The sequence below is a fragment of the Eleutherodactylus coqui genome, chromosome 9, assembly GCF_035609145.1.
Source record: "Eleutherodactylus coqui strain aEleCoq1 chromosome 9, aEleCoq1.hap1, whole genome shotgun sequence".
NCBI lineage: Eukaryota > Metazoa > Chordata > Amphibia > Anura > Eleutherodactylidae > Eleutherodactylus > Eleutherodactylus coqui.
Window position 1 is genome coordinate 16474371 of NC_089845.1, and position 12722 is coordinate 16487092.

At 45.2% G+C, this 12722-nt stretch overlaps 1 protein-coding gene across 4 annotated transcripts in view; it reads right to left on the reverse strand.

Moving 5' to 3' along the window:
• Positions 1-12722, reverse strand: part of LOC136578951 (cytochrome c oxidase subunit 4 isoform 1, mitochondrial-like) — a 127392-nt gene that overhangs the window by 65592 nt on the left and 49078 nt on the right. For all 4 annotated transcript variants that reach the window (XM_066579169.1, XM_066579168.1, XM_066579170.1 and 1 more), the window contains exon 2: positions 5333-5417. In XM_066579169.1, the coding sequence (XP_066435266.1) occupies positions 5333-5417 (85 nt within the window). The remainder of the gene's footprint in view (positions 1-5332; positions 5418-12722) is intronic.

The following is a 12722-nucleotide window of genomic DNA, read 5'->3' on the forward strand; positions in this document are numbered from 1 at the left end:
TGTAGCCTAAGGCTGCCTGCAAGTGGCTGGATTTCCGTTATGGTATCTGGAGTGGTTGTTCGCCTCCGGATTCCGCAGCAAATACCTGCCATAGCATGCTATGGAAAAGCGTTTTTTTCTGCCCACGAGTGGAAATCAATTTTGGAAAAAAATAAAAAATAAAATAAAAATCGCAGAATGTTCTAATCATCATTGTGGAAAAGTTGCGGGATCCACCTAGCGACGGCGCGGCATTATGTGTCTTGAGCATATGCGACGGCAGGCACATCCGCAGTACAGAAAAGAAGAATATGGACAGGTACACGAGGTCACCAGCAGGGGCACAGGGTCGGATTCTGCTACAGGATCCGACCCAGTCATGTGCAGGCAGCCTAAGACTAGTTTCAGACAAGCGAACGCGATTTTGCCGCGAGATTATGAAACCAATAATTTACAATGGTTTCCTTCTCATCTGCGGTTTTCACTGATGCGATGTTGCGAGAGCAAAAAATCCCGGCTTGCTCTTTTTTTTGTGATGTGCAATTTTTAAAAAATCTCTCATGTTTCCCAATGGAGCCTCCTTTTTATCGCATCGCAATGTCGTGAGGCGATGTAATTTTAACATTAAAAAGTCCGATTGACTTGCAGTGAAAAAAATATCGCAGCAAAATCGCATGATAAAAAAGTGTTCAAAAGTGAGTGGCAGCGATGATTTTGAGAGAAAAAGAGGCGTGGAGCTCAAGAATTGTGGGAATAAAAGATGCGATTTTGCCATGATTTTCCCACGGCAAGATGGCGATCGCTCATATGGAACCTTAAAGCCCATTAGTGAGGTCAGTAAAATGGCGTCTCTAATGGGTTAAACCACTACAGATGGGTTTTATGGGAGAGGGAGCTGATTGTAGGTAGCAAACATTACAATCCCCTGATAGGAGCGGTCCACGGGTCAAAGCTCAACACCAGCGGCAAATGATGCGGAAACCAGAGATCCATAAAGCGGAATATGTGAGAACAAAGGGATTAAAGACAATGAAGCTCTGATGAAGGAGAAGCAGAAAAATAGTCTTAAGGTGCATTTAGACCCAAAGATTCTCACTCAAAATTCGTACTATGGCAGGAAGATGGGGCAGGTCTTATCTTTTTAAACTTTTTAAAAGATTTTTTTTAAACTCCTCTACCTCACTCACAAAGCTCTGCATGGCGCTGTGCCACCATACATCGCCTCCCTACTGTCAGTACACCACCCAGCCCGCTCACTCCGATCGGCTAACACACTCAGACTAAACACCCCTCTAATACGAACCTCACATGCTCGCCTACAGGACTTCACCAGAGCAGCACCCATCCTCTGGAATGCTCTACCCCAAGGCATCCGGACAATTCCCGATGCACGAAATTTCAGACGTGCCTTAAAAACGCACCTCTTCAGGGAAGCATACCAAATCTCCTGACCTAGTCCCTCGCCCCTCCCTATGGTGCTCCACCCTGTTTGCCTTCTGATAAATGATCTGTACATGAAATTTCCTATTGCCTGTGTTCCCCACCCCCCCCCCCCTGCACCTCCTGTACCACCCTCAACCCATTTGTGTCTAACCCAATGTATCTCACATTGTAATTGTTGTATTGTTTTGCATTTATCCATGCCTGAAAGCGCTGCGGAATAAGTTGGCGCTATACAAATATAGATTATTATTATTTTCTCATACGTAATATTTGTGTGCAACAGACATGCTCGTGATTTCAAAGTGTTTGCTTTGTCACGTTTTGCAGGCAAAAACCTACGCAAACACGTTCATCTATTTAAGCCCTTAGTAGAAATATTGAGTACTTGTACTGGCGAGTAAGTGAACCTTGGGCTTCTGTCCCACGAGTGTATATTGGCTCGCCGTTTTCACAGTTGGCCGATGTACGCTGTGATCTGATGCAATGGATTCCAATGCATCAGATCCCATGGGCGTATTACTGAGACGTAAAAGCGCCCGCATGGCCAATATAGGGCCGGGTTTTTTTTCGTCGGGCCCAAAAGATAGTCCTGGAACTATCGCCGGCTGCTGCATTAGCTCCAATGGGTGCCAATGACAGCGGCTAGAGAAGGGAGGGAGTTTAGCAGCATGACTACTAAAAACCCTCCCTCTGCTCGCCTCGCTGCTCGCTCTATGCAATGGGAGGGGGTGGAACGGGGTGGAGCTAAGCGCCAGCCCATCCCGCCTCCTCCAATTGCTGTCTGTGGACAAGGGGCGGGGCTGGGTGGAGCTAGGCTCCGCCCCTCCTGCCCCTTGTCCGCAGCCAGCAATGGGAGGCGGGTGGGCGCTTAGCTCCGCCCCCTCCCATTGCAAAGAGCGAGCGGGTAAGAGAGCAGAGGAGAGCCTGCCAGGGGGAGGGAGAGGAAACAGCATAGTAGCCTCAGTGTATACGCATCGGGGCCCATGCTGTGTGAACGGGCGCATAAACATTAGATTTGAGGCCCGTTCAGGAGCTTCATTGTCACAGATGATAGCATATATTGTCCGTCCGTGAAAATGGTGGCCGATATACACTCGTGGGAAAGAAGCCTTAGGAGAATGTCTGTGGACATGACTGATTCTCAGGCCAGATTCACATGTGAAGTACGCAGAGAATAGAGCCCATTGATTTCATTCACATGCTGTATTTCCTTCACATTTCCACACCAAAAGGTCCCCTAGAAGTCTATGAGGATGTGTGTCAAACACTGCGTAATTGTGCAGGAAATAAAAACACATCCGGGGCTCATTAGACCAATTAGCCATTTCAATCAGAGCATATGTTTTTGCCGTGCAGAAGCACGCGGTTTGCATGCAGAAAAAGTACAGTAAAATACACCAATGTGCGCAAAAGAATAATCATTTATTCCGCAAAAACACTAGACTCATGCGAATACACGTCCGCTCATGTGAATCTGGCCTAATACAATGTTTGCAGCATGACTGCAGGGAGATTAGGAATGAATGCACCTTGACCTGATAAAGGCATTTATGTGGAAAGCACATTTAGAACAATTAACCCTTGGTTGGCCGGTGAATTCATGGAAACATGAGGCTGAATACAAGAAAGACGTTATCAGTCATGTTCATAAAACTGAAATCGGAGAAATCTGTCAATTACTGCATGCAATATTTCTGGCACTGGTCTTGCATCACCCCATTAAGGGGACTTAGTTTTTTTTCTCATCCCCGCCTTCCAAAAGCCATAACCTTCTGTACATAGCCATAGGGCAGCTTGTTTGTTGTAGGGTAAGTTGTATTTTGAATATACAAGGGGTGTGTCTCCCTGAACCTATTATGAGGCAGGGGGGTGTCTCCCTGAACCAATGATGAGATAGGGGGTGGGTGTCTACATGAACTAATAATGAGACACGGGGGGTGTCTCCCACAACCTATGATGAGACAGGGGGTGTGTCTCCCTGAACCAATGATGAAACAGGGGGTGTGTCTTAGGCTACTTCAGATTAGGCACTGTAGCTAAACTATAGTAACAGATCGCAGCTCTGTCCTAATAGCGTGGAGATAAAAAAAGCAGCCAAGAAGCAAGATCTGAGAAAAACAAATGACACATATTCATACCCTGTAGGCACTGACGTACATGTCAACTTTGAGCTTCTGACTGGAGAGTTGCTTTAATGTACTGAATAATTACTATTAATTGAAAAACGTAAAAAATAAAAATTAAATAGTGTTAAGGCCGCCTGCAGACGGGCGGCTCTGACCCAAGCGCCTGCAGGGACCAGCGCCTACTCACCCGCGCCCGTGGCTCCGGCTGTTTGATGTGCCAGCTTGCGTGAGTGACGTTTCTGTGTGGGGCTCGCAGAAATAGGACATGCCGCGGTTTGTTTGCCGCGCGAGATTTCGGGCAGCCAAACCGTGGCCGTCTGCATAGGATTGCGTTTGTTAACGCAAACCTATGCAGGCTTCCAGCGGCGGAAATCCCGTGCAAATTGCGCCGCGGAATTTCCGCTTGTGTGCGGGCACCCTAAATGAAAAAAAAAAACAAAACCCTTTTTCGGGGGGTTTTGCACACAATTTTTTATGTTTTACTACTTTTAAAAATAAAAACCGTTTTAAAAAATTAGCTCTCCTTTGTCATATTCTGAGACCCATAAAATGTTTATTTTTTGATCGAGTCATATAAGGGATTGCTTTTTTGTGGGGCATGCTGTAGTTTTTATTGGTATCATTTGGGGTAAACATTACTTTTTTGACCACCTTTTATTTACATTTTTTAGATACATTGTGCTTTTTTTTTCTTTTGACAGCATTCACTAAGGGCCCCTGCACACTTGCATTGTTTAACGCTGCGATATCGCTGCGCTTTTTTTAAACGCGATTGTCATGGGACTTTCTAATGTTAAAAACGCAAAGCACAAAAATTGCAAAGCACAAACGGGGTGGTTATCGTTCAGAATCGTTGGAATTCCTGCGATAATCTGAATGTTAATCGTCCTGTGTAAATGGACCTTAAGCCTTGCCACAGGTGGGGGGGCTTAATAGGCTCTAATACATGGCAGGCCTGGGAGCCTCTACTGCCCAGCTGCCATCGGAATCATGTCACGGGGAGGCAGATAGGTGGCTTCCCCAGGCGAACATCCTAGGTGCCATGGTCATGGCCGTTGCAGGTACCGGTAGATGTCAGTTGTTTCACATAGCCAACACAGTTTCCGAGCCTGCTCCATATCCCAATATCAAGTGATATAAACTGTTGCATAATATGCATGCACACCATTATTATTATTATACACCCCCTTCTACAGAGACTAAGTTACAGTTTATGGTAACCACAGCTTTTATATACTGTATGCTAGTATTATTGATCCGCGACTATATACAGTATTTTCTATTTAATAATGTGTTACGGTACTGGTGGGTCACAGCTGGTGCTCAATGTCCTGGAGAGGTGAGCTGAGCGGAGCTTCAATTATTGATACAGATCTTCAGAGAGACAACGTGCAAGGAGCGCAGTGTGGTAGGTGATGCATGCGAATATGAGAGCAGTCTAAAGGTGATTTTAGACGGAACGAAAAGCATTCAAAGAGCGAATGATAAATGATAATCGCAGCCTAAACGGAGCCAATGACTAATGAATCGTTGACTTTTCGTTCAACGTTTATTTTATGCAAAATCCATCGTTGGCTTGTTCACTTATCTTCAGTCTTCCCATTCGGCAATACAGACTGGATAATTCTAAACGATGCTCTTTTGAACGAGCCAACCATCTGCCTGTCTAAACAGGTTGAACGACAGCGAACGAGCCAGCGGTGACGTCACTCACTCGTTCAAACGAGAGGCGGCTCGTCGAAAGGAACCTTAAGAAGAGATAGAAGATTGAAAACTGTACTCACGATGTGTGGACAAATAGCTGCTGGTAGACAGACTCCTCCATGGGATGGATTTAGATCCTCGTAAGGCACGTGCGACAGTTAACATCTAATGAGAATAAGGATACAAGGAAATGATACTTAACAAAAGATGACAAGAAGAACATTATTCAAGAGAAAAGTTAGGACATTGGAAGATTTTCAGAGCTGGTGTTGGCACCAGGCGATCCTGGGCAGATGCCAGGGCCCAATGGGCTTGGATGGTCATGGTGATCTGGGTAAACATGTTCTATGCTAGTGCAGCTGAGGTTGAGAACATCAGTGCTCTGTAAATCACTTGCCCCAAGGCTCTGCATATGCGGCCCTAAATCAGTTTACGCCCAGTGGTCAGATTATTGTGGCCGATGTGAAGATTTGAAAGTTTGTAGCACATCTTAATATCTTATTGGTGAAAGTGGCGACTTTTTTACTTTCCAGAAATCTGTATTTTTGAGTCTTCTGCCTGCAGACTGTATGTAAATGTTCAGCCACCCCAATCACTGAAAATCTACCTAGAGTAATACTCTAAACAGAAGATGGGGATGTACTCGCAGCTCGTCTCTTATGTAGAATTCATGCTGTAGAGGAAGAAGGGAAACAAAAGTGGAGATACATCTAACTAACTTAGGCTACATTCACACGGGTGATGCGTTTTTACGCCGGCCATCGTGGCCAAAAACGCATGACCAGCAAATAGCTGTGATTGAGTCCTGAGCTTAACTAGCGTTTTCTAGTCCATTCACACAATTGTATCGCGGGGAAAAGAAAAAAATCGGTCAGCAGAAAAATCCACGGAATGGCTTTTAATAGCTGAAATATCTGTTAGTTGTAAAAGTGAAGACATTACTATCCTTATTGCAAGTGCAACAAAGAACAGAACAATTGCATCTGTTCTAGCTACCACAGATGTTAACATCTTGTGGCCTTTGCTCATAGCAAAATAGCAACAGGATTTGTCACCTGATGGGCTATACGGTGTCCTTGTCTGCAGGGGGAGGAGGATGGAAGAGTCAGGAACAGGAACTGAGCTCCCACCCCCTCTCCGTCCCTCGCCACTCTTTGCAATAGGAAGGGGCAAGAAAGGGGAGGAGCTAAGTCACGTTGCTTAGCTCCGCCCCATCCTGCCCCTTCCATTGCAAATAGTGGTGAGGGGCGGGAGCTCAGTTCCTGTTCCTGGCTCTTCCACCTCACTCCCTCCCTCCCTGCAGACAAGGACACTGTATATCGGCTCGGCGTGAAAACCTCATCAGTGTGCAGTAGGTTCCTGGCTTGGCTAGTGAGAGGCATATAGATGTGGATAGGGAAGGGTATCGTTTCTCCTTAAGGAGAGCACCTAAAAGGTGTGTGATGAGACTTACAAAGCCCTCCATGCTTTCCAGGGAAAAATGCAAATGAAAAGATGGAACAATATCCCTACAGCACCACCTATTGGAAGGCAGCATTCCTGCAAGTCAATGTTAGACTTTTTAAACAAGTCTTGTAACAATGATTGGGAAAAGTAAGCCAAAGCCAGAAACCTTGTACCGTATATACCGGCGTATAAGGCGATGGGGCGTATAAGACGACCCCCCAACTTTCACCTTATACGCCGGTAATACAGTGGCGAAAAAAAAAATCAGTACTCACCTCCCCCGGCGTCCTGTCGCGCTCCGGCAGGCTATCGCTCCCATCTGGTCCCCGGCAGAACATTGCTTTCTGAATGCGGGGCTTGAAATCCCCGCCTCCAGAAAGCTAATACACACGCCGTCAGCCAGTTACAGCCATTCAATGACATCATTGAATGGCTGTGATTGGCTAAAACACACGTGGCTTCAGCCAATCACACTATTCAATGACATCATTGAATGGGTGTGATTGCTAACACACGTGCGCCTTCAGCCAATCACAGCCATTCAATGATGTCATTGAATGGCTGTAACTGGCTGACGGCGTGTGTATTAGCTTTCTGGAGGCGGGGATTTCAAGCCCCGCATTCAGAAAGCAACGTTCTGCCGGGGACCAGATGGGAGCGATAGCCTGCCGGAGCGCGACAGAACACCGGGGGAGGTGAGTACTGATTTTTTTTTTTGACACTTTTTTTTTGTATTACCGGCGTATAAGACGACCCCCGACTTCAGAGCAGATTTTTCGGGGTTCAAAAGTCGTCTTATACGCCGGTATATGCGGTAAGTCTCCTCAATCACCTTCTAGGTGTCTCCTCACACAGCTTCTGGGTGCTCTCTTTAAGGAGAAACGATACCCTTCCTGACCATCATTTGACAATTTCATGCATATGAGGCCATCACAACTGTAGACAGGAGATGTCAGGGGAGACAGGGGTAAAATGTCTTTAAATTTTTCTTATCTGATAATTTGGTTTCCTACACCCTACGCAGCTCCAGATGTGATTGGTGCGTATCTATCTCTCTCAAGTCAGCGAAGATTGCGGTCTACTAAATAGTCTACTTTAGGGAATAATAGACACTAATGACAGAGACCGATTTATGGCAATCTCAGCAATTTACATATGAACATTTAACCCCTTAAGGAGCAGGGTGTTTCAGTCCTAAAGGACCAGACACTTTTTAGGGGTTTTACCCATGTGGTGGTTTCAAACAGTGGCATAGCAAGTGGGGTGTGGAAGGTGCGGCTCACCCCGGGCGCCATCCCTGAGGGGGGTGACCTTGCTACGCCACTGTCTGGATGAGCTGCAGTTCTCTACAAACTGTGGCTGCTGATGGACAGACAGAGCTGGGTTCACCTCCTCTGAGGCTCTTCAGCCCGTCCCTACCTCACCCGTCCACACAGGGTGCAGCCAGGACCTTTCCATGACATCACAGTAACATGATCAAGGTGTAAATGTGAGACTGTACATGTGAGTGTATGTGTGTGACTATCTATGTGACTATCTATCTATTAGTCCGGCTCGGCTCTCTGGCTTAGCCATCTTGTCAATTGAAAACAAAGTAGCGAAAGTAATTGATTTTGATGATGCAATTTCAAAATTTGCAGAGAACAAAGTCAGGAGACAAACGATCTAAGTGTTTATGCTCACAATGTAAAGTAAATAAACAAAAAAATGATCTTGTTTTTCCTTCTTCAAAATTGAGCAGGGGGAAGTGTGTGTGTGTGTGTGTGGGGGGGGGGGGGGTGACAAAAAGAATTTCCGCACCGGGTGCCACCTGACCTTGTTACACCACTGGTTTCGAGGCCCTATTATATTTCAGCTACCAAAATTATTTTTGTTCCCCTTTTTAGGGGGGGGGGGAGCAGGAGGGGAATATACAGCTACTTTTTAGTATCTTTTTTCAGTGTTTTTTTCCGTTTCTTTGTTCTACTATGGGTAAAAAAAAAAAAAAAAAAATGTAATTTACAGTTGTTTATTTTTAAAGTTAATATACTTGGCCAGTGCTCCATTCAGGATCACATTCTCCAGATCAGCGGGAGTTTTAGCAGTAAGACCCCCACCGATCAGCAAGTTATCATCTATCCTGTTCACAGGGAATAACTTGTGATTTTGGTAAAACCCCTTTAAGGCTCGCCTCAGATGAGCATATTGCCTGTAATATGGATGAGTGTCCCAGCTCAATCACAGTTCTACGGACTCGAACTCAGAGCATCATGGGGATTAGCAGATTTGCAGTCGGGCCTGGAGATTCGTCTGTATTGCAGGTGCATAAATGTGACCGTAATATGCTCATCTGAAACTGGGTTTACTGTAGGAGCTGAATAGGAGCCCAGGAACACAGATGGGAAGTATTATCTGCTGTTATGTATTGGTTCAATCCATTAGATTGGGGCTTCTCAAATGCTTTCTACATGGACCACACCAGCCAATCCTTAGTGATGACAAGACCAAACAAATGTCACCATGCAGCGCACATACTTCCACCCGTCCTCCACTGGTGGCATCGCCAGCATTTTACTCCCCCTTTCCACCCCTTAATCTCAGGTAGCAGTAGTATTTTATCCCTAAACATCCCTTCTTCACTGACATTCGCATTATCTCCCTTCCTTCCCCTTAGACTTGCATGTCCTATTGGAGGTTGGTGGAGAGCTCTATAAGCCCCTCTCTTACCTCATCCGCAGCTATTAAACTACATGGTGTAGGACCTTTCATGGTCATGTGACTAGGATGTTATGACGGATGCTACATCCATTCTGGCCTCAATAATACAGGGCTGGTATTAGCAGTGCAGTTTGAACTTTGATAGTGATGGCCAGCCCACTGACTGACTGGTCCATCGGGAATCTATCTGCCATGGTAGATTACCAGACAGGCCTGCTGGTATGCTAGAGGTACATACAGTCAGACCCACAGACACAGCCCATGGATATGAGTTCGTTGTTTCTGAAAAAAACTGCCATGTTTTTTTTTATCTACAAATTACCTGTTTAAATGTTTTGTGGCCATTTTTGGGGTAAAATGGTGTTTTCTTTCTAGCAGTGCCAGAGCCCTATTATTATGGAGATCAGGCTGGTGGAGCGCATTCATAGACCTTATTGATATTTCCTCTAACACGTATATGTGACATCACAGATTGAATTCGCTTTCTTTCATGTGGCTGTTGCCGTGATCCTACTGTGGTCTACATTTAACTATTTATATTTCCACGGTTGACATTTGAGAAGCGTCACATGAGGCTTTCTGTGATTACTTACTGAGGGATTAATAAATATATTTTGCATCTTTTTGAGTTCTGGATTCTATTTTTTATATTGTTACATAGAAAATCGGATTTAGCTGGATTTCCTCTTTATGCTGCTTCTTACATAGAAGAAACTCTAATCAGACATGACTTTTTTTGGTTTGCAGCACCTACAAATTGTTGGCTTATTTCAAGCACGTTGTCATAAGGTGGACTCTGTTTTTAGTCTGGGTTCACACAGGGCGGAATTGTTGCGGAATTTCCATGCAGACCCTCCACACGGAAATTCTGCTGCATTTACAGTAGCAGCAAAGTGGACGAGATTTTGAAAGTCCTGCTCAAATGCTGTGGAAATAACGCGCTGAAAAATCGTGGGAACAAAGACGCGGTTTTGCGCCATTTTCTTATGGTAATATCACGAACACCTGTATGAAACCAGCCTAAGGCCTCCCTCACAAATAAACGCAGCGCTATGCCGGGTTTTACTTTAGTTTTTGGCCGCAGCAGACTCTGGCTTCTAGCGCTTCTAATCATTGATGAGGAGCGCTAACCGTCCAAAAATAGAACAGACAGCGCTCGATTGAGCGACTGCCTGAGGATGTGTGAGGGGCTCCACTGAAAACAATTGGAGCCTCTGACAGCGTTTAGCGCTGTGCTAAAAGCGCAGCGCTAAACGTTGAAAAAAACATCTGTGTAAGGCCTAATGCACACGGGCGTATTTGCACTGCGGGATCCGGAGCTCCAGATCCTGCAGCAAATACAGCCCATAGGACATGCATTGAAAAATGCATTTCTGTGCCCATGAGCGGAAATCAACTGCGATATGTCCTATTCTAGTGCAAGGCTTGCATGGTTGTGTCATCGCTGATGCAACGGCTCTGCAGGGTCACAGGGTCGCATCCTGCTGCGAGGATCTCGCATTTGGAATCCAACCCGGTCGTCTGCATTCGGCTTGAGGGAGGCCTTCATATTCAGAGCAAGACATTTCAAAATGTATCAATCTCAAATACTACATTTTGCAATTGGTAACAAACCCCACATGCCCAGAACGTAAATGTATGCCCTGGGGCCTGAAGTTGTTAATTGGGTATTCTATCAGAATGAATTATCATTTGTGCCATCGTCTTTAAATCCATTACATTTCCTCCTAGCTGCAGTTTCTGGATGGGGTGATCAGGGTGTCTTGTGATCAGGGAGATCAATGGAGGTAGCAATGTTCTGATTTCCACATATCTGGCCATTATCACCTATCCAATGGATTGATGATAATTGCTTCAGGGCTGAAATACTCCTTTAAGATGATAAATTTCACTTTAATATAATCTCTTCACAAATCACTAAGAGCATTGTACTATCAATGAGATCATTAGTGAGCATCTAATATAAAGAGCCTACAGGCTTGTCCTTGCTCCACACTTTGACTCCTTTGCGTGACCTTTGGTGGACGATTTTGGTGTCATTAGATTTGTAACATCCTCACCACCGCCATATAATCATAAGATGTGAGTTTGATACATGGAGTGACCCATCAGGCGAGGTCACAGCTACTATGTTAAGTCTAGCCGCGATGTTGTGCTTCAGCCAACAGCGCCGCTAGAGAGAGTCAAGCAATGCTCAGCGACATTCATATCAAGTGCTGACTAGTTTGACTGTTCCCATGTCACCAAAACATGGAAGACCGAGCCGTGGATGGCGAACAGTTCAAGCTGAATCCTCGGCTTAACAGTTCTTAAGACATTTCCAAACATTTTTCCAAACATTTAATGTTAGTTTAGCGAACATCGGGTCAATCTAGTAATACTTATACACACTCAAGCTTGTTCTTCCACAGGCCCTACTCCATTGAGACAAGGTTTCCATATATTGCAATGATGGGGGCTGCAAATACTGCAGGATCCATAAACAAGGCAGAATAAACTGTTCTATAATATAATCCATATCAGTGCAATACACCAGTGGTTTTATATGCATAACTTGGCAGAGGGGAAATGAAGCATTACATGGTCTCGACTGAAGTCAGTGAGCATCCATAATGCTTGGATGTACCAGATGTACCAGGTCTACCAGGGTGAGAGCCAGTGCTCCTAGCAACTCATCAATGTATCAAATAAAGATGGCTTCCAGGTAGAAATGACTAACAGTATACAGAAAAGACACAAAGTGGACATCCCTTTCAAGAATTACAAACCCCATAAAGAATTTTGCAGAGTATACTTTATGTAATTCATATAATAGTAAGGTGTTACCTTGTTGGCTACCTGTTCGTATTGCTATATAGGGTTTTACATATAGCATATACATATCAAAGACATATTTACAAAATCTCAAGCCAAATGGAAGGAAATTCATTTCAGTGGTTTAGATAGTATCACAGAATGGTAGAGTTGGAAGGGTCCTCCTCCGGGGTCATCGGGTCCAACCCCCCTGCTCAGTGCAGGATAACTAGATCATCCCAGACAGATGTCTGTCCGGCCTCTGTTTGAAGACTTCCATTGAAGAACTCACCACCTCCTGTGCAACCTGTTCCACTCATTGATTACCCTCACTAATAGTAGCAATTAGAGATGAGCAAACTTACTCGTTTAGGGCATTTTTGCACTCGAGCACTGCTTTTTCCGAGTAACTGACTACTCGGACGAAAAGATTCGGGGGGCGCCGGGGGTGAGCGGGGGGTTGCAGAGGGAAGTGGGGGGGGGGAGAGAGAGCGAGAGCTCCCCTTGTTCCCCACTGCTACCCCCCGCTCCACC